The sequence below is a fragment of the Numida meleagris genome, chromosome 6 (assembly GCF_002078875.1).
Source record: "Numida meleagris isolate 19003 breed g44 Domestic line chromosome 6, NumMel1.0, whole genome shotgun sequence".
NCBI lineage: Eukaryota > Metazoa > Chordata > Aves > Galliformes > Numididae > Numida > Numida meleagris.
In genome coordinates, this window is record NC_034414.1 from 23,451,160 (window position 1) to 23,473,278 (window position 22,119).

The 22,119-nt window shown below is 37.1% G+C and overlaps 1 protein-coding gene across 1 annotated transcript in view; it reads left to right on the plus strand.

The window, feature by feature from the left end:
* MYBPC3 (myosin binding protein C, cardiac) overlaps positions 1-22,119 on the plus strand; it is a 67,794-nt gene that overhangs the window by 20,089 nt on the left and 25,586 nt on the right. The window contains exons 11-25 of the mRNA XM_021401421.1: positions 3,150-3,173; positions 3,792-3,958; positions 4,768-4,900; positions 5,135-5,137; positions 5,599-5,723; positions 6,318-6,423; positions 10,134-10,300; positions 10,672-10,837; positions 11,739-11,845; positions 12,168-12,197; positions 12,348-12,484; positions 14,387-14,464; positions 15,686-15,845; positions 17,295-17,399; positions 21,077-21,265. Coding sequence (XP_021257096.1) covers positions 3,150-3,173; positions 3,792-3,958; positions 4,768-4,900; positions 5,135-5,137; positions 5,599-5,723; positions 6,318-6,423; positions 10,134-10,300; positions 10,672-10,837; positions 11,739-11,845; positions 12,168-12,197; positions 12,348-12,484; positions 14,387-14,464; positions 15,686-15,845; positions 17,295-17,399; positions 21,077-21,265 — 1,697 coding nt within the window. The remainder of the gene's footprint in view (positions 1-3,149; positions 3,174-3,791; positions 3,959-4,767; positions 4,901-5,134; positions 5,138-5,598; positions 5,724-6,317; positions 6,424-10,133; positions 10,301-10,671; positions 10,838-11,738; positions 11,846-12,167; positions 12,198-12,347; positions 12,485-14,386; positions 14,465-15,685; positions 15,846-17,294; positions 17,400-21,076; positions 21,266-22,119) is intronic.

A 22,119-nucleotide genomic window follows, 5' to 3' on the forward strand; every position in this document is an offset into this window, starting at 1 on the left:
GAAAGAAAGAAAGAAAGAAAGAAAAAGAATTAGTGATTTGTTTTTTAAAGTTTTGAGTAAATGGAGGCCAACAGTAAAAAAAATTCAATGTTCCTAATTTTTGACCAAATGCAGAACTCTTAAAAGTAGCAAATATCACCAGTATTTCCAGAAATGTTCTACGTGATTATTTAAGTATGCATTACTTGTTAGGCTAAAAGAATTTCACTGAATTCTATCAGTGTTTTTGACCCTTTATGAGCTACAGGAAAGGTCAAAATTCACTGTTTTGGGAATTTAAGCACACTAATAAATTCATTGTTCCTAGCTGTTCTTCACAGCCACTTTAGAAGTAACTTGTGAGCCCTTCAGAGTTTGCACACCACAGGTTGAAGACTGCTCCTATGTTAAATGAGAACTGAAAGGCATACAAACTTACCATGTAATGAAAGTGTTTTTCATTAGAATAGGACAGATAAAAAGGACCTCATGCTGAGGAACTCTCAAGAGCTATGCAGATTCAAATAGAATTGAAAATTATTCTTCTACCACTTCAGCTTTGTTCCTCCCATTTTACAAGTGCCCTCAATCCAGAGGTAATGAACATTCCCTCTGTAATAGGAAGAGCTTCATTTTATATCTCCTATCCCTGTAATTTAATTAACTGGTGTTGACATACAGATGTCATGGGCCAAGGAGAGGTCATTGGGAAGAGGAAGGGAACAGCTGTCATAGAACTATTAAATGGGAAAGTGAGCAGAGACCTTGAAGGAGGTGACAGCTGACAGGGTCCATTCAGTTGACAGTAACGGGATAGGAAGGAACCATCTCTGGGATGTACAAAACTATTTTTAACCCTTCCACATGTTTAAAACATATCAGCTGCATATTCCATTTACAGCAGATCCACTAAGCTGCATCTTAATGCTCCAAGTGCATAGTTAACCTATGAGGTGATCACCCTTGATAAGGATACCCCAAAAATCACGGAGAATAACATAAGGGTGGGAGAAACTCCAAGAGTCCAAGTTCTCAATTACTTTTCATACACTGTTTAGTTCTTACTGATAGTGGAAGTGTACAGCCTGTGTTTTTATGGAATCAAAGAGAATGTTTTAACAAACAAAATGGTGAGAAGGCTTACTGGGATGGTAAAGCCCTTGCCTATAGGCAGAGAATGGATTTTTTTTTTCTTTTTGAAAACTTAAACACTACGCAAATGATAACATTTAACATTTTGTTATGTACGTGCAAGTCATAAGCTTTCTCCTGTAATTACTGTAAATACTAGTATTTAGAAGTATTTCTATTTATTTTATTTCCACTTGCATGCCACTAAGCAGTATTGCCAGATCTAAAAATGGGATGACACTGAGTAACGGAAAAGCTAAAGCAAAAATTAAGGAGATCTTTTCAATAGTGAGATATATTAGGCCTGACGTATCCAACCTGCAGCTCCCACCCACTGCCCCCAGTGGCTCTTTCCCACAGAGTGGCCCCAGGACACACACCCATTGCTCAGCAACAACCAAATTGTCAGTGCGCTACTAACACTGTGCCAGCTGAAATCAGGGCACAGGGAGGACATTGCTGTGCAGCACTGACTCAAGTGATGGCAGACTATTGTATGCATTTTGATACATTGCCTAACAGTGCTCTGAACAGCAATGAATATGTAGTCGTGCTTTCCAGTTTGACAAAGAGTTTGAGAATAGGTGTCAAGATCGCCAAAAAAAATCATCAACTTATGTTTGCAACACCATTTTCAGTCCACATAAATACATGACCAGCAAATTTTCAAATGGAACATATAGAGTTGCAATCAGATATTCACCTCAAAAATGTGATCATACCTCTTTACCAAACTTTCATAAGCATTCTCTTAACAGAGAAAAATATCCCTTTCTTCATAACCACACCTTATTCACATGATTGCTTTTTAGCAGCATGCACATTTGTCAAGATAGTAGGAACAACTGTCAAGAATCTAGTACAGGAAGAGTAAAATTTCATCAAAAATCTCTCATGAACACTTTGAGAGCTCCCTAAGAATTGCAACCACTGCCACTGAACAAGACTGACGCATTCACAAAAACAAAGTCAAATATCCCATTAATTTTATGGTTTTGTTCCTCTCATTTTTTTTAATATTTTACTAAAAAAATATCAAAACTTAAAATTCCAAAGAGTCCAAACTTCAGATACGCTATCGGTCCAGCGAGTGCTAGTGAGGGCTTAGTGCTCATTGAATTCTAAATCACTCCACAGATAAAAGATGCTGCATGCCATACTTCAGCTTGCATTCACAGAGCCAAAATCCTCTTCTGTTCTCTCCCTTCTCCTGTTCAAGAACTACAATGATGCTGGAAATTCTAAGCACTGACTGCAGTTACTTTAATAAACATAACATCCTTGTTACAAACAAGATCATTTTGGTCAATCAAAGCAGTGTTAGAAATGTCTGGTTACACCTAGACTGGCTACAGTCATGCTTTTTAAAATAGTAATATTTCTCATATACTAAAGGTAGTAAAGGGACTGTTCTTTTCCTGAAAGAAATAATCCATTGGATAACAGAAGGATAATCCTTCCATAATCCTCCACTTTTCTTGGCATTGCCTGCTGCGTAAGTGGTCTGCATGCTGGAGTTTACCACTGCACTTGACTTCACTATATGAGTGTGTTCTGCTGCACTGGAATCTGCATTGTCCTGGTAACATCAGAAACAACAACCACGAGAAGTTTAGGAAAAGTGAAGAAAATTTTACAAAAATGTTACTACTTCTATCCACTCTGTGTTTATCAAGCAGTGGCAGGCAACAGATCCAAGAAGACAGAGAAAATTAGAGCTACTTACTTCCCTGTAAGGTCATTGGCCATAATTAGGAACAAGCAGAAGGGCTTACACTTATAATTTAAAATGCAGAGTAGAAGTGCACAAACTGAGTGAGTGAATTTCATATCACCAGGAAACAGCATTTTTCTTAAGGCTATTCCAGAGCTTTTGCACAAGCACCTTCATCTCCCTGCTACTGAAGTGCAAGCTTATTCTGCTAAAGGTGAAGATGACATTCATGACTCTCTTGTATTAACACATTATGCCCTTTTTCTTGCCTGTCGGGATGCTGCATGTTTTTCCGAACACTTCTGTTCATCGTTCCCGAGTTCAGCAGTTTCTTGCGCACTGTAAATCGGTAAGGTGACACGGGTTACACCAATTTCTTTTTCTATTTGTGAATTTTTAAATAAAAAAAATATGGTGACAGGAAAAAAAACCTTTTCCAATTCCAGAGAACCTAATTTTCACTCGGTTTTGCTAAATAAAACACTGATTCTTCTGTAATCACTAGATCTTTGGTTAAATCGTTAAATAAGCATTCCATTATAAATATTGCCTCATTTGCCAGTACTCAACATTGCCTTTGCAATAGATAATAGATATTTTAATAATCTGACTGAATTAGTAAACAGGAAAATGTCCTGAGAAAATTACTTGTTTCTTATTAACACAAGCCAACTGCCTTCTTCCTAAGGTATTCTCAGGGTATCCGTCTGTGTTGCCACATGTTTTGTGTATGATCACCATAGAGCACTAAGTCTCCTTGAGTTTCAATTACCTACTGCTAAGGGAAATTAAAGTTTACTTGGCTTGGCTATTAGACAAGAAATCATTCAGGACAGTGTTTGAATTTTAATCACCACAAATACATATACTTAAGTAAAACTAGCCTGCTATTCAATTTCATTATTTTTCCTGATAATATAGTAAATATGGACTATTTATTAAGAAATGCCTTCATCCCTTTCTGCAGAGGCGATGGAAAAAGTGAATCGCAACCTGATGTTGATGTCTGGGAAATCCTGAGGAAAGCTCCTCCTTCTGAATATGAGAAAATAGCTTTTCAGTATGGAATCACAGATTTGCGTGGGATGCTGAAACGCCTCAAACGCATTAAGAAGGAAGAGAAAAAAAGTACAGGTTGGCAAACAGTATTTTTTCCAAATACACGCATCAGTATACTCTTGTCTGGGAGTTCTTCATATATCAACTGGACAGCAGCCAGATAGAAGAGCATGAGAAATACAAATGTGATAGTTTCCTTTTCCCATTGTCTCATGGATTTTATACGTAAAATACTGACAACCAAAGATCAGAGCTATGTCCAAGGCTCTGGCCTACATTGCTCTGAAACTGTGGGTATTCTGAGCCTTCTCATTCCACAGGTTTCTTCTTCTCTGACTCTTATCTTGAATATAAACAAACAAAAAAAAAAACAAAAAACAAAAACCAGTCAGTATGTCAGACATCAGTGACACACTTAATTTCCATTGGGAAGGTTTCTTAAAAACATTCGAAGCATGATACATTTGGGATTCTTGAGACCTTTCTAGTCTTGTCAAGTATTAATAAACTAATTTTAAATCACTTTTTTTTTTTTTTTTTTTAAGTCTGAAGCAGATAAGTTAAACCACCTGTCATTAGTATTGAGAAGATTAATATCATCCTCCTACGGGCACACTTAGCTATAACTTCACTTAGGATACGCTGAAGTACATATTTACACCTGATTTGAAATATTCTAGTTGGCTCATTTTAGTTTATAACACGTGCTTTCATCCTATGGACAGCATAAGAACAGACAAAAGGAAACTGTAAAAACACAAACAGGGATGCAGAAAGGAGGTTTAAGATGACACCAAACAAGTGAAAAAGAAATGTTTATTTTCCTGACAGAAATGCAATAATAATTGTAATATAATTTTTTTAAAAATCATTACACATCATAGCATTCCTCAAGAAACTGGATCCTGCTTATCAAGTGGACAAAGGGCAAAAGATTAAATTAATGGTTGAAGTTGCCAACCCAGATGCTGATGTGAAATGGCTGAAGAACGGACAGGAGATCCAAGTGAGCGGCAGGTAAACCAGAAGTACAGGAAATACAGTAAGAAATGGGCTACAGCACAGACAAAGTGGAAAAACAATTCTTAGAAAGACGTGAATAAAATAGGGAGAAATAAAATAGGGAGCTGTAAAGGAATCTACATAGTACATAAACTTGGGGCCAGTTTACTGTTCTCATGGCTGTTTCTTTTCTTCCCTGTGCTCTATATATCCACATGTGGAACGGGACACTCACATCTATCTACCTAGCAAGTAAGTCCCCTGATTATGCTCTGCTGTTTATGTATCCAGTGTTCAAAATGAATTTTGGATGATATGGGATATACTTTACCGTAGGTTGTTTGTAAAACCTAATTCCAATGATTTGGTGCTAGAGCAATGACAAGAAATTTCAATGGTAGTCACGTCTATTGTATAGCTGTGTTAGAAAAGCATCCAGACTAACCAGCATACCAACTGCATTCACAGGAGTTTGTATGCCTCAGTTTAGTACAAAGAGTTATCCATAATTCCCTGTGCTCAATTTTCAAATGTTTCAAATATCTTATGTTTCTGTCTGCTGTTCTAAGACAGGGATTCAGGGCTTAAGTCTTTACAAATCTTGCCACTAATGTGAGAAGAAGTGTGGAGCTTCCTTCTCTGCCTGGCAGAGGAAGACAGCAACTGAGTCCAGAAGAAATACCCTCTGATAATTACGCTTTTTTTTTTTCCAGATATATTTTTGAGGCTGTTGGGAATAAGAGAATATTGACCATAAACCACTGCTCTCTGGCTGATGATGCAGCCTATGAATGCGTGGTGGCTGAAGAGAAGAGCTTCACAGAATTATTTGTAAAAGGTGAGCAATGGCAGATTAAGGAAAGGGATCCTCCTTATAATTTAGCATCAAATCATTGTCAAATCCTCCTTTATTCTCAGATGTGTTAATCTCAAATGAAATTCTCAAAAATACGAGCAAAATCGGATCACTACCAAAGCAAGTATTTTTCTTAAGGATAAATGAAGACCAACCCAATAGCTGCATCTGAGAAAGCACAAAAAAAGAGCACAGTAATAATTACCATTAATTCTCATTTGGAAATTATCCATGTTTACCAACAATAGGGGTAGAAACTTACTTTAAAAATTAGATTCTACTGAAGATAAATACGCGCCTCAAGCTTTATAAGAAGATCAAGTAGTACAGAAAACTAATGTATCTAGCTTAGAATTTTGAATATATATGAAAACTGATTAATCTTGTGTTTGTATTTTGTCTCACAAACCAAGCATTAAAAAGTCATCTGATTACACTGATAGAATGATCCAGTACTGAGAGCATCACTTATTATTCTGCCAGGGGTTCTTCCTACAGAGCACAGAGTGACTGAGATTTACCTATGGTGTTCAGTCTTTCAGAATACTGTTTTAATAAAGGCCTATTCATTTCCAGAGCCCCCAATCCTGATCACTCACCCTCTGGAGGACCAAATGGTGATGGTTGGAGAAAGAGTGGAGTTTGAGTGTGAAGTGTCTGAAGAAGGAGCTACTGTGAAATGGTAAGGGAAGAGGAAAGAAAGTAAGAAAGAAATGAACAAACAACAACAACAAAACAGTAAAGAAACATCAGAAAATATTCCTTCATTGCACATTATAGGATCAGTGTTTGTGGAGAAGAGCTGTGGAGTTAAAAAAAAAAAAAAAAAAAAAAAAAGGAAGGCATCCCACATCACTGATTTCATAAAAAAAATTTATTATCCTCCTGTATGTCAAACACTGAATTGAGAGGCCAGAAGGTTACAGAAAACAAATTAAGTGTAGATATTTTATAGTGTCTCTAGAATTTCTTGTTCTGTGGCTACAGGACGGTACTGACTCTACTAAGCTGTTAATTGTAACATTTTCTAAATGTCTGACAGCAATATCTAACTACTGCACAGATTAATCAGATCTGCATTGTGATGAGCTCTGATCATCCCAATTATAATTAGATTTTTTCACATAGGTAAAAAGTTATCGTCTGCTGAGACAGAGAGGGAAGGTCATTGACTGATTTTAACATATTTGTTGCAGTGATCCTGCAAAGCCAGTCATTATGCATGTGCAGCAAGTGGGATTAAGATGACAAACATTGTGCCCATAGAGTCCACTCGGTTGGGCATTCCAGCTGAGGGGAAGCTGGAAGGTTCATAATGCCTGAGCAGGCACAGCAGGCAGTCTTCTCATACCAGGCCTTAGGCACACTGTTCTCACTTCATTTCTCTACCAGATGAAATTCTCTTGCGCTTGTTAACACCTTCAAGCACATGGTTATCAAATGCTCCCACAATGCCCATTACATTCCTGAAAAGTGCTTTCACTCATCTTCTCTCCCAAAGGAAGGAACTGAGAATTTAAATAGAGCCCAAGAGTTGATACAGCATATGCATTACACTATTAAAACCACATGCACAGGCACACACATGCTATTATTCAGGAACTGTTTACAGATGCCTGGTCACAAGAGATGGGGACAACCATATCCGTCCCTAAGAGCACAGTGCAGCTGCCACACTTTGATCCTATGCCTTTGAACAACTTCCATACATCTTGCTGAGCTCTTATCAGCAGGATGGGCATTTGATGTGACAAGGGCAAAGGAGCAGCTGTCTGCCTGAAATGCAGCAAGTGGTCAGAGAAACTCTTCAATGCATAGCAACAGAAAACAGAGCAGTTGGATGCTTACACCGTGCTTTACTGTTTTTACACGAGGCTCAGTTAGTGCTCTTGGGCAACAAAGACAAGAGAAAGAAATGTCCAGGAAAAACACAGAACATAGTATGGAGATAGAACTCCAGTTTTATGTCTTTTTAGGACAATGCTCAACAGTTAAAGCAAAGTAACAGACAGTAACTAAAGGAACCTGTTACAGCTCTTGTAATCTAGGAGCTCCTTTAAATCTAGGAGATGAAGTCACAAGCACATGAACAAGCAAATACACAACTTGCACAAGACTTAAGAGGTTGTAGCCTCTTAAGCATTGCCATCAATGGCAATGACTAATGACTAAGGATTGGAGAATTCATCACACAAGTGTCTTTGTAGTAATCGGGAAAGAATATGCTCTCGATCATCTGTAAAGATCTCACATTATTCTTACAAAATACTACAGAGTAGTTATTTCTAAAATTCAAATGGCCTTAGAAGTAATAAAATTCTTGAAGAAAAAGACATAAAAAATACATAGTTTTGACTTGATTTTTCCATGGCTGAATGCTGGATGTATCAAAGAGCTCCAATGAAAACAAACTATAGTAAAGTCATAACAGCAACAAATCACTGTGCTTCCACTATTACATAGTTTCTCTGTCACAGGGATCTGCAGGTGATATATTGGTGGTCTTCTAACCAACACTTCCATGGTTCTAGAAAAATCTTCCTCTTACGCCTTAGTTATCAATTGATCTTTATGCTTCATTGCTTGTTACCAAGGGAAGGGCTGCAATACTATCTTAAAAAAAGTTTTTTGTTTTTCAGTGCAGCTGTATAATATTTTAAGTCAGGCTCTCTTTTGAGGTTTATAGTTTTATCATTCCACTATGCACTGCAAACACTGTACTCGTGACTTAGTGACTAGGACACTCTTAAATCATAAGATAAAAATACTATCCTCATCCTGGGGTTTTAAGACATTGTTCTACACAAATATTCTTTCATCATTTAGACACGATTTCAAGAAATCTCATTCTTTCCAAAGGGCTAGAATAGAACACTGAGACAGATTTGATGAGCCACGTATCAAAAAAGACCATCAAGCTAAATTAAAAATTCATCTTTGAAACACTAATCACAGTGCGTGTGCCTGTTTTTGTCACAGGAGCATACTGAATTCCTGGATTATAGTCCATTCTCAGTGTTCAGCAAAGGTTTATGAACGATAGTGTAGCATTTCCTCCAGAACTATCAGCATAGGAGAACATCTTGAAGGTAACCTCAGGCTCATGCCACTCAGCAAGCAAAGAACATTATCCTGACATAACACTACATACTCCCTGTAACAACCACATGAAATACGTTATCTTTCCTTCTTGCTATTGTTGTAGCCTTGTGATTTGGAAGGCCACAGTTTTCTACTCCAACTGTAGGTTCCAATAAGCTGTGCTCCAAGGAACAGTTAGGAGGGGATAAACTGCTTATTTGAAATGTCATTTCAGTAGGTGGTATAGATATACAAATTGTAGGATTTGTGTCTGCTTAAAGCTTCAATCTGTGATTTACTTCAGCAGACTGACGCAGATTGCATACATCGACTTAGAGATCAGATACAGTGTTTTAACGCAACTGCATTGCAATTTTCTATCCTGTAAACACATTCGTTAATCTGAATAGTTGCTAGCAAAAATATAAGACCAATAACACAACAGAGAAAGCAACTTCCTGCTCTACTAAAAGCATAACAAGGCATTTTAATTTACATTCTGCAGTGGTATTCAAGTAATATGAATATTCTCAAATAATGATGAAAAATATAAAATGCTACAAAATGAGTAAGTTGAAGAAATTTTGAGTTATTTTCTTGCAGTTTATGTTACTTAGGATTAGGGACAGGAAAGCTTTAAAAAATCTTACGTATTTTTGTGTGACCTTGGCTAAACAGTTTGAATCCTCTCTCTTGTTTCCCATCATGACAATTGGAAATTACAATAATTAGATTTCCTCACAGGCTGCACTGTGAAGCTTAATTTAGTAATGTCTTAAATATACTGTAGCACCCTTGAATAGAAAGAACTATAAAAATTTAAAATATATCTTCATTTAAAATCATTCTAGTTTTTTCTTCTTTTACTGATGCCCACAAATGATTAAATTATAACAACTACAAATCACATCAGGAAAATTAAGATGAAGGCAAGTCCTGATTACCTTACAGCAGAGCTTTTAAGACTATACATTCCCTGCTGTAAGGTTTTTCTGCATCCCTTTATTTTCTACAGCATTTAATAGACTGTTACGTGTATCTATACCATATAGATAATACCAATTAAGGAATTCCCTGTGAGTGAACTCTCTTGGAACAGAAGTCAAATAACCTGTGAACATGAATGGTCAAGCTAGTAGGATTCTGCTCCCTGACAGTTCTGGTTCTGCTACCATTTGTGAAATAGTCTCTCTTTTGCTAACTTGAAATGTTACAAAGATTGGACTTACCTTGTGATTTTCAACACTGAGCTGACTCTTACTCACCTCTTCCACTCATAGAAAAATGACTCAACACTGTTTGGGATTGCAGGGAAAAGGATGGAGTTGAGCTGACACGGGAAGAAACATTCAAATACCGATTTAAGAAAGACGGAAAAAAGCAGTATCTAATTATTAATGAGTCAACCAAGGAAGACAGTGGACACTACACGGTGAAGACAAATGGTGGGGTATCAGTTGCTGAACTAATTGTACAAGGTAAGTGCAGATAATATTACAGAAGCTGGAAAGTGAAAACAGGCTGAAGGTAACCTTCTCAAGGATAGTGGAGAGGGGTAGCAAAAACCTCACGCCACAGAAAAAGAGTACTTCAGAAGTTGTATAAGGTTTGATGATAAAGACCTCAAGGAGAACTAAGACCTGTGTGCCAAATGTAACATATACCCTGATAGTAACAGATACTCAGCTAACGGTCCTGTTGAAGCTCTGCATGCTGTGCATTTGCCTTCATATTTCACCTTTTCACAAACAGCCCTAGATTTTTCTACTCAGTAAAGCCACACCGACTATTCATTAACAGAGCTATCCTGATTTGTTGATGCGCGTATTGCTTACTTTCACAAAATCAGAGAAAAAGCTGGAAGTTTATCAGAGCATTGCGGACCTGACAGTGAAGGCACGTGACCAGGCAGTCTTCAAGTGTGAAGTTTCTGATGAAAACGTGAAAGGAATCTGGTTGAAAAATGGAAAGGAGGTGGTGCCAGATGAAAGGATAAAGATCTCCCATATTGGCAGGTTAGCCTTTTTCCAGAAAACATGTGCAGGTTTGGGTATTACATTACAACCCACAGGAATTATTATCTCAGTGGGGATAGGAATATAAGACAAGACTTTGTCCCAGCTACAGCTAGAAGGAAAAAGTTAAAACCTTCTCACGTGCAATTAACATATAGTCACTAACTTGTTTGGTATGTGTGTTGGTACATTTTGCATATATGGTATCAGTGGTATATCAGGAGAGTTCATTTTCAGTTTTGTTGCTATAGAAATCATTTAGAAAAAACATTTGTGGTAGCCTTAAAAATTAGCAATAGTGTTTAGACAGATTAATATACACCACTTATAAGACCCTTCAGAAAAAAATAGTGGTTTTTATATGTGGTACATAAATATTAAAGCATATACAGTTGCACCATTCTGTGCTCAAGTTCCTCAGCAGCCTAACTCTTACTAGAAATTGAAAACAAGATTCATAAAATACATAAATACTATGCATTAGGTAAATTATTCCACAGTACTCTCTTCCTGCATTCTGTTTTGAATTTTCATTAATAGAGGGATAGAGCACCATTTTTTTAGCTCGTTTTTCTCAATTTATTGTAATTACAGATCGATCAAATGAAATAAGTCAGCAGTGCTAAAATCACCCTTCTAAGGGTAAAAGGCCAGAATAAAGATGAGAAACCACTTCCTCTACTCAGATTAGTCTATGCCTTTACCTTGACAAGAAAAGTCCACTCACAGACATCGTGCTGAGATGGATTTACCCAAATACCAGAAGTAGAGCACGTCCACAGTCCTGGCAGCTCTTGATGTTTGTTAATATCCTATAGTCTGCACCTTGTCTCTTGAGATAGCCCTGTTTTTCCTGGAAAGGTAATGTAAGGGAGTGACACATATTTGTTCATGTTTCCAGGATCCATAAGCTAACTATTGAGGACGTTACACCAGGTGATGAGGCTGACTATTCCTTCATCCCTCAGGGATTTGCTTACAACCTTTCTGCCAAGCTTCAGTTTTTGGGTAAGTTATCTTAGCAGATGCAATGGGAATTCCATAGGGATAAAAAGATGGAACTAATCAGGGTTCTATTACGAAGGAGCGTGGAGAATATCCTTCCTAATACCATAAGATGGGAGCATTATATTGTTCTTCCCTGTTATTTTGTTATCATTAGTACACTGTTCTAAAGAGCCTGTTCTGCAGTTTATTTACATTGATCTGTAGATCTATATGCTCTCTGATAATTTAATGATTAATAATTTTTAATTACTTTTTGGGTGGACACAGTACAAAAATTCTATTTGCAGATCTATTCCTAACTCCACCTTTTTTTTTCCTCCAGAGGTAAAGATTGATTTTGTACCAAGAGAAGGTAAGAACAACATTCACTACTTAAATGCAAGTAAATATGTTTTCAATAGCAAAGGAAACTGTGCATTTTCATTTTTAATGTAATGCATGAATACTTACCTCCTTCTCATTCACAGCACTCAAACCATATTTTTCTTTGCCTTTCTTAAAGAGCCTCCCAAAATCCACCTGGACTGTCTGGGCCAATCCCCTGACACTATTGTTGTGGTGGCTGGGAACAAACTGAGATTGGATGTTCCCATATCAGGAGATCCAACACCTACGGTCATCTGGCAGAAAGTGAACAAGGTAATATGTTCAACAACTACAATGTATTACAGCAAGGTAATTAACACAATAGCTGAGGCAAGGAAGTCACAATGGGAGATTTATTTTCTTTCTCAAATCTATGTTTGAATTAAAGTTCTTAAGAAGTATTTTCATACTACTTTATTTTTTTTTTAAACTCAAGAACAAAAATTACATAGTTGCAATGCATCTGTTCAGAATTTAGCTGTTTTTGTAGGAGTCATCTTAAATTGTTCTTTTTATGAACAGTTGCCTCTTTCATCCAAAAGTAGGTGTTGTATACCTATGAGCAGACATACATCTATGCAGACAGAAGGATACCATACATATTTATTCGCTCAATATCTCAGAGAAAAATAAAGGGGAGCTAAAGAGTGGCTATAAGAAAGAAGGGGACAGACTCTTTAGGAGGGCCTGTTGTGACAGAACAAAGGGAAATGGTTTCAAGCTTAAAGAGGGGAGATTTAGACTAGATATAAGGAAGAAGTTCTTTTGCAATAAGGGTGGTGAGGCACTGGAACAGGCTGCCCGGACATGTAGTGGATGCCCCACCCCTGGAGACAATCAAGGTCAGGCTGGATGGGGCTCTGAGCAGCCTGATCTAGCTGTGGGCATCCCTGTTTATTGCAGGGGAACTGGACTAGATGACTTTAAAGGTCCCTTCCAACTCAAACAATTCTATGATTCTACAAAACAAATGATCACTCATCCCCATGATCTCACCTAATAGCATGGAGATGTTCTGGAGGTGACAGTTTCTTTTTTATATTCTGAATGATTCTTCTAAAGTTTGTGAAGAAATGTATTTATTTCTAATAAAAATAGAAAACACTTGCTATTTGCCTAATCACAGCAATTGCAAAACATCAAAGAATAAGATTAGAATCTAGGCACAAGAGTTTAAGTGAGCTTCTTTTCTGGCTGTCTCAGAATATCCACACCCCTCACCATCTTTGTACTCTTGAGCTATAACTAGTACAAAAAAAACCCAAATAATTTGCGTAATATTCTACAGCATCATTACACTTCCCATAGGTAGCATGGAAAATAAACTGATACAGACAAAATAATACTGACAATTACATTCATTTCCCCAGTCTCATTTCTTCCCAGTTTTGTAGCACTCTTTAAGAGAGTGGGAAATTTAGCAACATTTAGGACTTCCTTCTGCAATACAGAATTAGTACAGACCCTAGCAAAAAAAAAAAAAAAAACATTCACCTCTTTTAAGAAACCAAGGGCAATTTTTTGATTCCCTCATTCACAATTTTCTCTGGTGAAATGAAGGTTTCTCTCACAAAACGATGACTGGGTATCAGACAGACCTTACACCTTATTAATTCTAAGGTGTGAAGTCTCAAAACACAAAAGGAACCAGGCTTGATTTGAAGGGTGTATAGCATATACTAACTACTAAAATTCTAAACAAACAATGTAACAGCTTCAGAATGCATTAGATGATGTATTGCAGTCCTGACTGTATTTCAGACTGCTGAAGTGTTCATAGTGACTTACTATCCCACTATTAAATAAAGAAGTAATCCTTATTTTTGTAATTATAACTGTTACCACAGGATGCACACAAATTCACAGCCAGTTAAAATTCTACAGGAGGAATGTCATGCATCTTTGTTTACAAAACCGTAGATTTGGTTTTGGTGACTTATCCTTCCTTTAAATCACTGCAGTCTGATCCATCTATTTCCTTTTCTGCTTTTTAGTTTCATATGTATTGATTTCCTTCTCAGTTCTGTTTGCACTCTCACTTTGGTCTTTACATTTCTCACACCTCTACGTTCAAGCATCCCAGCATACCTATGGACTCTTCTCCTGTCTTACAGAAACATTTTCCCTGTTCTGCTCAGAAAGATTTATCTTTCTGTGGTTTCTTTGCTTATTTAGAAAGGTGAACTTGTTCGAAGCAATGAAGATTCTATAACTTCCTCAGAAAACGGCAGTGATTTAAGTACTGATAGTAAGGTGAGTTCTTTATTATTTATGCAGACACAGAAACATGCCTAATGTTTCTCCATTTCAATGATCCAGTTTAGAAGAAAACAAAATTGAAGTCAGTAGATTTTAAAATTAGTGAAGTAAATAGCAGAGCAATCCATCACTCTGCCTCACAATGGCAATTCCCAAACACTTAGAAAAGGCAAAACAGACCTAGTGAGAGATTTTAGAGTAAGATGTGACCAAGATAATCTCTAATTAACCTCACATGGTGGTTTAACTACAAGGAATCAATTAAGTTGTTTAAAACTCTTTTCAATATATTTGCGAACGTTTATCCCTCTTTTTTCCCCACCAAGCTGTAAGCTCCAGTAATATCCTGAGGGAATAAAAAAGACAAAATATTACAGGGTCAGGAGAATAGTACATACGTACAGTGAAAAGAGGAATTTTCCAACAGGTTTCCTTATTTATTACACATTTATTTTTATGTATTTATTTATATTGTATATTTTTATACATTTATTTCCTTATTTCTTAAGATTCTTCTGTGCTAGTCACTAGATAGGCATGTATGCTCTGTAATGCTTCTTGTTTAAAGTCTACAGATACATAGGCACATGAAGAATGGAGACTGTAATCAATGCACAGCAAAGATTTTGTGGTTAAGTTTAGACCTCATAGCTCTGAGAAGAGCAGAAAGTCATCCCGTATGACGCTGAGTGACAAAAAAAAATCACACTGATGCCATTAACAGGTGCAAAAATAATATGGCAACATTTTTAAAAGCAAATTGTTCAAATCCACGTTATCTGATGCCAAACGTAGATGCTGTTGAAAAGGAATGTTTGCTCATACACTTCAATGAATTTGCATATCACCTTTAATTTACATTCTACCCAACTGTTATCCATGAAACTTTATATTGCTGTTATCCCAATCAGGAATTCGTAGTACTTTGTAACTTGTTTGAAATGCAACCGTGTATGCGTAACTAACAATGAACCCTAACAACCTAGAGACTTTCAGGTCTCATTTTCCCTGTAATTACCTGCTTTAATTGAGGCATTTAGCCTGTATTTTCTCTCTTCTACATAGAAAAAAGATTTTGAAATACTTTATCTCTCGAATTTTTTTTTTTAATAATATTCAGTAACATTAAGATTTTCACTAACTTACATACACGCTCATTAGGCTGTCCCTGGCACAAGTCACACTGATTGTTCCTTTTACTTTCACTGCCTACAGCTTCTATTTGAATCTGAAGGCAGAGTTCGTGTGGAAAAGCACGAAGACCACTGTGTCTTCATCATTGAAGGAGCTGAAATGGAGGATGAGGGAGTATACCGAGTTATTGTTAAGAATCCAGTGGGAGAAGATAAGGCTGATATCACAGTCAAAGTTATTGGTAAGTGAAAGAAGGCAATAACCAGAGCATGAAAGCATCTCAAGTTTACTGAAATTCATCCAATGGTAAAACAGGCAAGGTCTAGGCTTAAGAAAAAAAACCAAAAAGGATCATTAAGGCAGGAATGCCAGCAATCCCAGAATATGGCAAAAGTGTTTTTTCACAGGTAGATGCCTGCTCTGTGGAAAGGAAAGAGAACAACTCGCAGTAAAACTCTACATGTTTTCTTTTTATGTTTTTTTTTTTTCCAGTTTCAGGTGATCCTATTATTTTATAGATGACAATCCCTTCTAAGGAATATATTTCCTGCTAGGATGAGAAAAACATTTTTTGTTTATTTAATTCTCTAAGCAGTGAACAGCTAATATGGAATAAAGAAACACAGTGTACCTGGTACAAGATAAACAGATTTATACTGTGAGTCACAGAAGAGCTGGGGTAAATTTTTTTTTTTTGAGACAGTAACTGTTATTAAATTTGTCATAATAATTAACTTGTTTATTACCTGTAAGCTATACGACAAAAGGTCAGGTTACATGCAAGCTTAAACTGATAAATTACTTACATCTGCAGTATTAAAATTTAGGATTTGCTGCTTAAATTAACATTTCATTAATCTCATTTCATCTTTTATGAATATATCCTAAACTAAAAAACTGCGAGATATGCAGACATTATACAATAAAGTTTATTTTTAGACAGAATAGGAAACTCTGAAGAAAGCCTCTTATTACAGAATTAAGAACAAATTACTAATAGGTGTGGATTGCTGCTTCTTGTTTAACTGGATGAGAAAAAACTGGATGTTTTCTACAGTATTCAGCTGAGCTCTGTCTGGCAATTTATGGTAGAAAATCCAATAAACGAGCATGATGTCAAACTATATTTCCCTATAGATGAAATGAAGATAAAAGGCATCCTCTGTCTACAAGAGATCTTGCTGTATACAAAAGAAGGAAATATCAATGTTGCCTGCAACTAAAATGAGTTCTGTCTGTTTCTGATTTATAGCATCAATATGTCAGTTAACTAAACCCCTATTAGTATATAGCTGACATACCTAAGATCTCACATTTTGCAAAAAGGTGTTTATGTCTTGAAAGAACAGGAGTGATGAATAATCAAATGGTACTTACAGGAAAACCATCCTAACCTGGAAGCATTTTGAAGAGGTTTTTTTGGAGTAGGATTCTCTCTGGACTAAAACAATGCATTCTGTTTTGTTTTTTTTTTTAATCTACTGCTGCAATTTGACAAATCTGTATTATCACTTTCAAAGCACCACAGTGATGAGAAAACCTTACATCCCTAAGACTGCTACTTGGAAATCCCTCAGGATGGCTGATTTCTTCAGATTTAGACTTATGATACGGAAAAATTATTAAAATATTAAATTGATTTGTAAACAGAAACGGTAACGACTCCCATGCATTCTGACATTTCCTTCAGATGTTCCTGACCCTCCAGAAGCTCCCAAGATCAGCAACATTGGAGAAGATTACTGCACTGTGCAGTGGCAACCCCCTTCATATGATGGTGGGCAACCAGTACTTGGTAAGAAGTGCTGAAATACAAAGTCCCCAGCAGTCTCACCTATATTTTTTCTGCTCCTCAAAAATGATGCAGAAGGCTTTCATACATTGATTCACACTAGGAAGGCTGGCACTAAGACACTAATAAAGCAACCCTTCAAACCCATCTGGAATCTGGCCCTTTGATACTAGAGTAATGGTGCCCCTAACCTGAGCTTTTTGGATCAGAGAAGTATTTTGACAAGTTAGCCAAGTAGAAGTTGGCACTGAAAGCAGTGTCATTTCAATTTCAAGACTGAAATCATCAGTAAGCATACAGGCCATTGGACTCCCTTAGGAATAACAAAGCAGAGCCGTGGCTGCGTTAGTCATCAAATCTGGAAGTCGCAAGCACTCATGCAATGCATGTTTTTTTATTATTATTATTATTCAAAAATACTACTTCATAATTCTACTTTATATACAGCTACACACCATGAGTCACAAACACAGTTCAATCTCTTCAACAATTTTAAATCTGTATTAAAATCCAGAGGCCAAAATCATCATATGATACAGCAAAAAAACTGACACAGTCAAGAATATCATCAGTTCCATGGTAAGTTCTCTGTAGTGCATGATGTTTGTTAGATAAAACACCTTGTGATCCTCAAAAGGCAGATCAAACAAGGAAGAGTCTTGGACAATCCTAGGGAAAAAGATTCCTCTGGACTCCAAATCTAGCAATTTGTTTAATAAAGATCACTAGAGTTTGATTTTTTTTTTTTTAAAGAAAATACACCGAAACATACATAGAAATATAGTTCTAATTTTTTCTTTTAACCCCCTGCACAGTATCTAGTAGTCTGTATTTGGTTTTGGATATTTCGAATCATAGAATATTTAGACTTAATTCACTCCCATCTCATTTAATTCAATAGAAGTTACAGATGTAGATATTAGAAACGATACTACTAGGCCAGTTCTTTGTGGTTTCAGCTGTTCTGACAGGAAGCAAGAAGTTAGTAATTCAAACCATTTCATGCAAAGATATGTAGTGATAGCCATCATGTTACCACAATCAACCCCCTCCCACCTCTTGACTAAGTAAAGCCCATTATTTAGTTTTGTAAAGTTGTCATGATATACATTTTTTTGTTGTTGTTGCTTTCATTATCAAATGAATTACTTTGCTAATGTTCCAACAACAACTACATGAGGAAGTTTCTTCAATTAGCACAGGACTATGCTGCTACTAACCGAGCTAGAATAAAACACCTGATCCAAAACCAAGGAGCAGTACTAGCCGTTCAAAGAAATCTAAAAAAGTTTAAAAGACAGGAGAAAAAGATGTACACATTCTCATCTGTCTCCATATTCTTACAGATTTAGGCATTCCTCAACAGTCTTTACTGTCTATATCTAACAGATACAGAAATTAACATCCTCTTTTTACTGTTACGCATCTTTAAGGGGGGTCTCATTTCTACATTGCTAAAGCAGTATCTTTATCTATTATGCATTCATCTCAGTTCTGATAGCAAATTATACCTATTGAAAATGAAACTGAGTTGTCAAAACTTCTCCCAGTTTTGCAGACACGGATAAAGAGAGAAAAAAGCAAGAACACCCACGTCAAAACATTTGACTTTGTCTAAAAAGCCACTGAAAATAAGTATGCCAGGAGTAACTTTTAACATTAGAAGTGATCACACAGCCTGTGGTGAAGGAGCTTTCACCACTCACATGTAAACTCCCATGATTGTTTTGCAATTTAACATTGACTGGAAAGGTTACTAATGCAGGATGTCTGTGCCTATTATGCCTATCGTTCTCCATCTCCCTTAAGAGCCCTGTGAGAATCATACTTCTCAGATATACCAAAGGGGCATCTGCAAGCTTGATAGTCGTAACCTTTGTGAACACCAGGGACTGAAGCTCAATTCATAAATCTTCACAATTTGTTCGGTATATCCCTATGCTATTGTAGACGGTCACAGTTATATACTCTGTAGACAATAAGTAGAAATCCACATAAAATACATATGAATACACAGTATGTGTAAATCACTACTCAGCATATTTTCTAACTATTCACTCTCTAACTGTAAGATCAATAGCTTCCGAAACAAAATCTGTTTAAAAGAAGTCTACATGCATCACAACCAAGCACATCATCTGCAATACAGACAAGGAGCAGAAATTAAATGTAACTAGACATAAAGAAACAGTTGACATCGAACTATTGGAGGGGGTCCAGAAGAGGGCTGGAGCACCTCCGCTATGAGGAGGGGCTGAGACAGTTGGGGCTATTCAGCCTGAAGAAGAGAAGGCTCCAGGGTGGGGGGAATCTTACAGCAACATTCCAGTACCTGTAGGTCCCCTTCACGAAAGCTGGGGAGGGACTTTTTATATGGGCATATAGAACCAGGACAAGGGGAAATGGCTTTAAACTAGAAGAGGGTAGATGTAGACCAGATATTTGGAAAAAATTCTTTAGTGGGATGGTGGTGAGACACTAGAACTGGTTGCCCAGCAGGGCTGTGGATGTCTCTTCCCTGTAGGCATTCAAGGCCAGGCTGGATGGGGCTTTGAGCAACCTGGTCTAGTGGGAGGTGGCCGTGCCTATAGCAGAGGGGTTGGAACTACATGATCTTAAAGGTCCCTTCCAACCCAAACCATTCTGTGACTCTATGATAACTCTTTTGCAGCAAGTCACAGGAAAGTGATTTTACACAAACCTTCCAAACTGTTATACAGTCACTTTCCACATTAAGGATCAAGAATCACAGACTATATTCCCAGTTTGGGGGAAAGGTGCTCATCTTTTAAACTGATGTTTCTCTCTTAATTCCATCCGCCTTACTTGTTCTGGAAAAAAAAAACCAGTATGGTAGCGCGGTAAAACTTGCAGATGTCACTGGGGCGAGAGAGATGTACTAAAGACTGCATCTAAACTATACCACAGGTATGTTCTGCAGCATAGTCTGCTATCTTGGCTGTAATTATGCAGGTTCACTTCCCTTCCCAAGGGGAAGGAGCGTAAGGAAGCTGTGCATGACCAGGATTCACTCCACTGCAGGGCTGAAGCACAGCTGGGATCTGCACTCAGTTACACGTACTCTGTCATTCTACCATTTAGCAATGGACATGTATTGACAAGTTATGATACCTCATTTAAAAACAAAAATTAAGGGAAGTATCAAACCATTCTTCCTTTTAATATTTCGCATTGCAATTGATGCTGTTATTCAAGATTACTGTAGAATGAGATAAATTAGTTGAACTCATTTTACCAATTTCAAGGCAATTTCTCCTTCAACAAAAGAGTTTTTTGCTAAACTCCCAAGTCCCATGTATTTCTGCAACAGTAGGACAGAATGATCATACCTTTCACCAGAAATGATTTACTATTTCACATACATCTAAATAACATTGAGTAACATTGGTGTATAGCATGCAAGAAGTACTTAAACCTAATAACAGACATAGACAATTCTAAATGAGTTGTACTCTGAAAAGTATAACTGTTCAGATAAGAATGTTGGACAGAAGTAATAAAAAAGGAAAATTAAGAAAAATACCAAAGCTTCACACATCTCAGTTACATGCAATAACATTTGTCTCTTTATGTCATGATAAGAAGTGTTTTTTTTTTTCCCCCTACATGTGAAACAATAATTTGCAGTTCCTTTATATCATAAGATATATCCTTTCCAGGCTATATTTTAGAGAGAAAGAAGAAGAAGAGCTATCGATGGATGAGACTGAATTTTGACCTTTTAAAAGAGCTAACCTATGAAGCCAAGAGAATGATTGAAGGAGTAGTTTATGAGATGCGAATTTATGCTGTGAATTCTATTGGCATGTCCCGGCCAAGCCCTGCCTCACAACCCTTCATGCCAATTGGTGAGTTCTATCACACTCTGTTATTTCTAGGAAAAAGCAAGACAGAACAATTTTCACCTCTCCTCTTCAACCAGCCTTACGCTTAAAAAGAACATGTTAGGTAAAAGCTATTCTATGTTTAATCAGCTTTTTTCTTTGTCATCTTCTTCTTCTCCATCCCTCATTTCCCTTCCTGCAAAGCACAGAGGTTCCAGTTTCATGAAACTGCTGATGAACGTTTAGTTGTTATAATTAGAAGTGTGAGAGTCAAGCTGGATCTGGAAAGGAGGAGAACTAATTGACAGAAATTTGCCCGTCCCTCTCAACTTCCCCCATTGCCTTATGGGTGCAAATATCACAGTATCCCACCCAGTACTCCCTTAATCCTGGCCCCCTCTGCAGCCAAAAGGATAGCTGATTAAGAAAATATTTAGGGAATGATTTTCTATAAATAATCCATCCCATCGCAGCAGTACAGTGTCTCCTCTAGTCTCCGAGCTGGAACAAAGGGAGTCCTCAGGAAGCCTCCCCGCTAAGAGCTTTAGAAAGAAGAGCAACAAAACTACTACTAGCTGGAGATTACAATGACAAAAGTTGCTAAATCTACTAATATCAGTGGAGAGGGACAACCTGCTGAAGGAAATAATGCAAAAGCAGATGAGGCAGTGAAGGGGTCAGAAGGAAAGGATGAACTGCAAGAAGGGTCTTTTAATTCTGGATTTCAAATACAAAACAGCTGGTCTGCAAGAAGAGAAGGCAAAAAAAGCCCAAGCGGAGCTACTGAAAAAAAAGGTCCAAAGTTTTCATGGGATAGGCAGAGTTGTATTTGATTAAGGATAAAGTTCACACTTACTGCTTCAGAGAAGAGGTTTGGG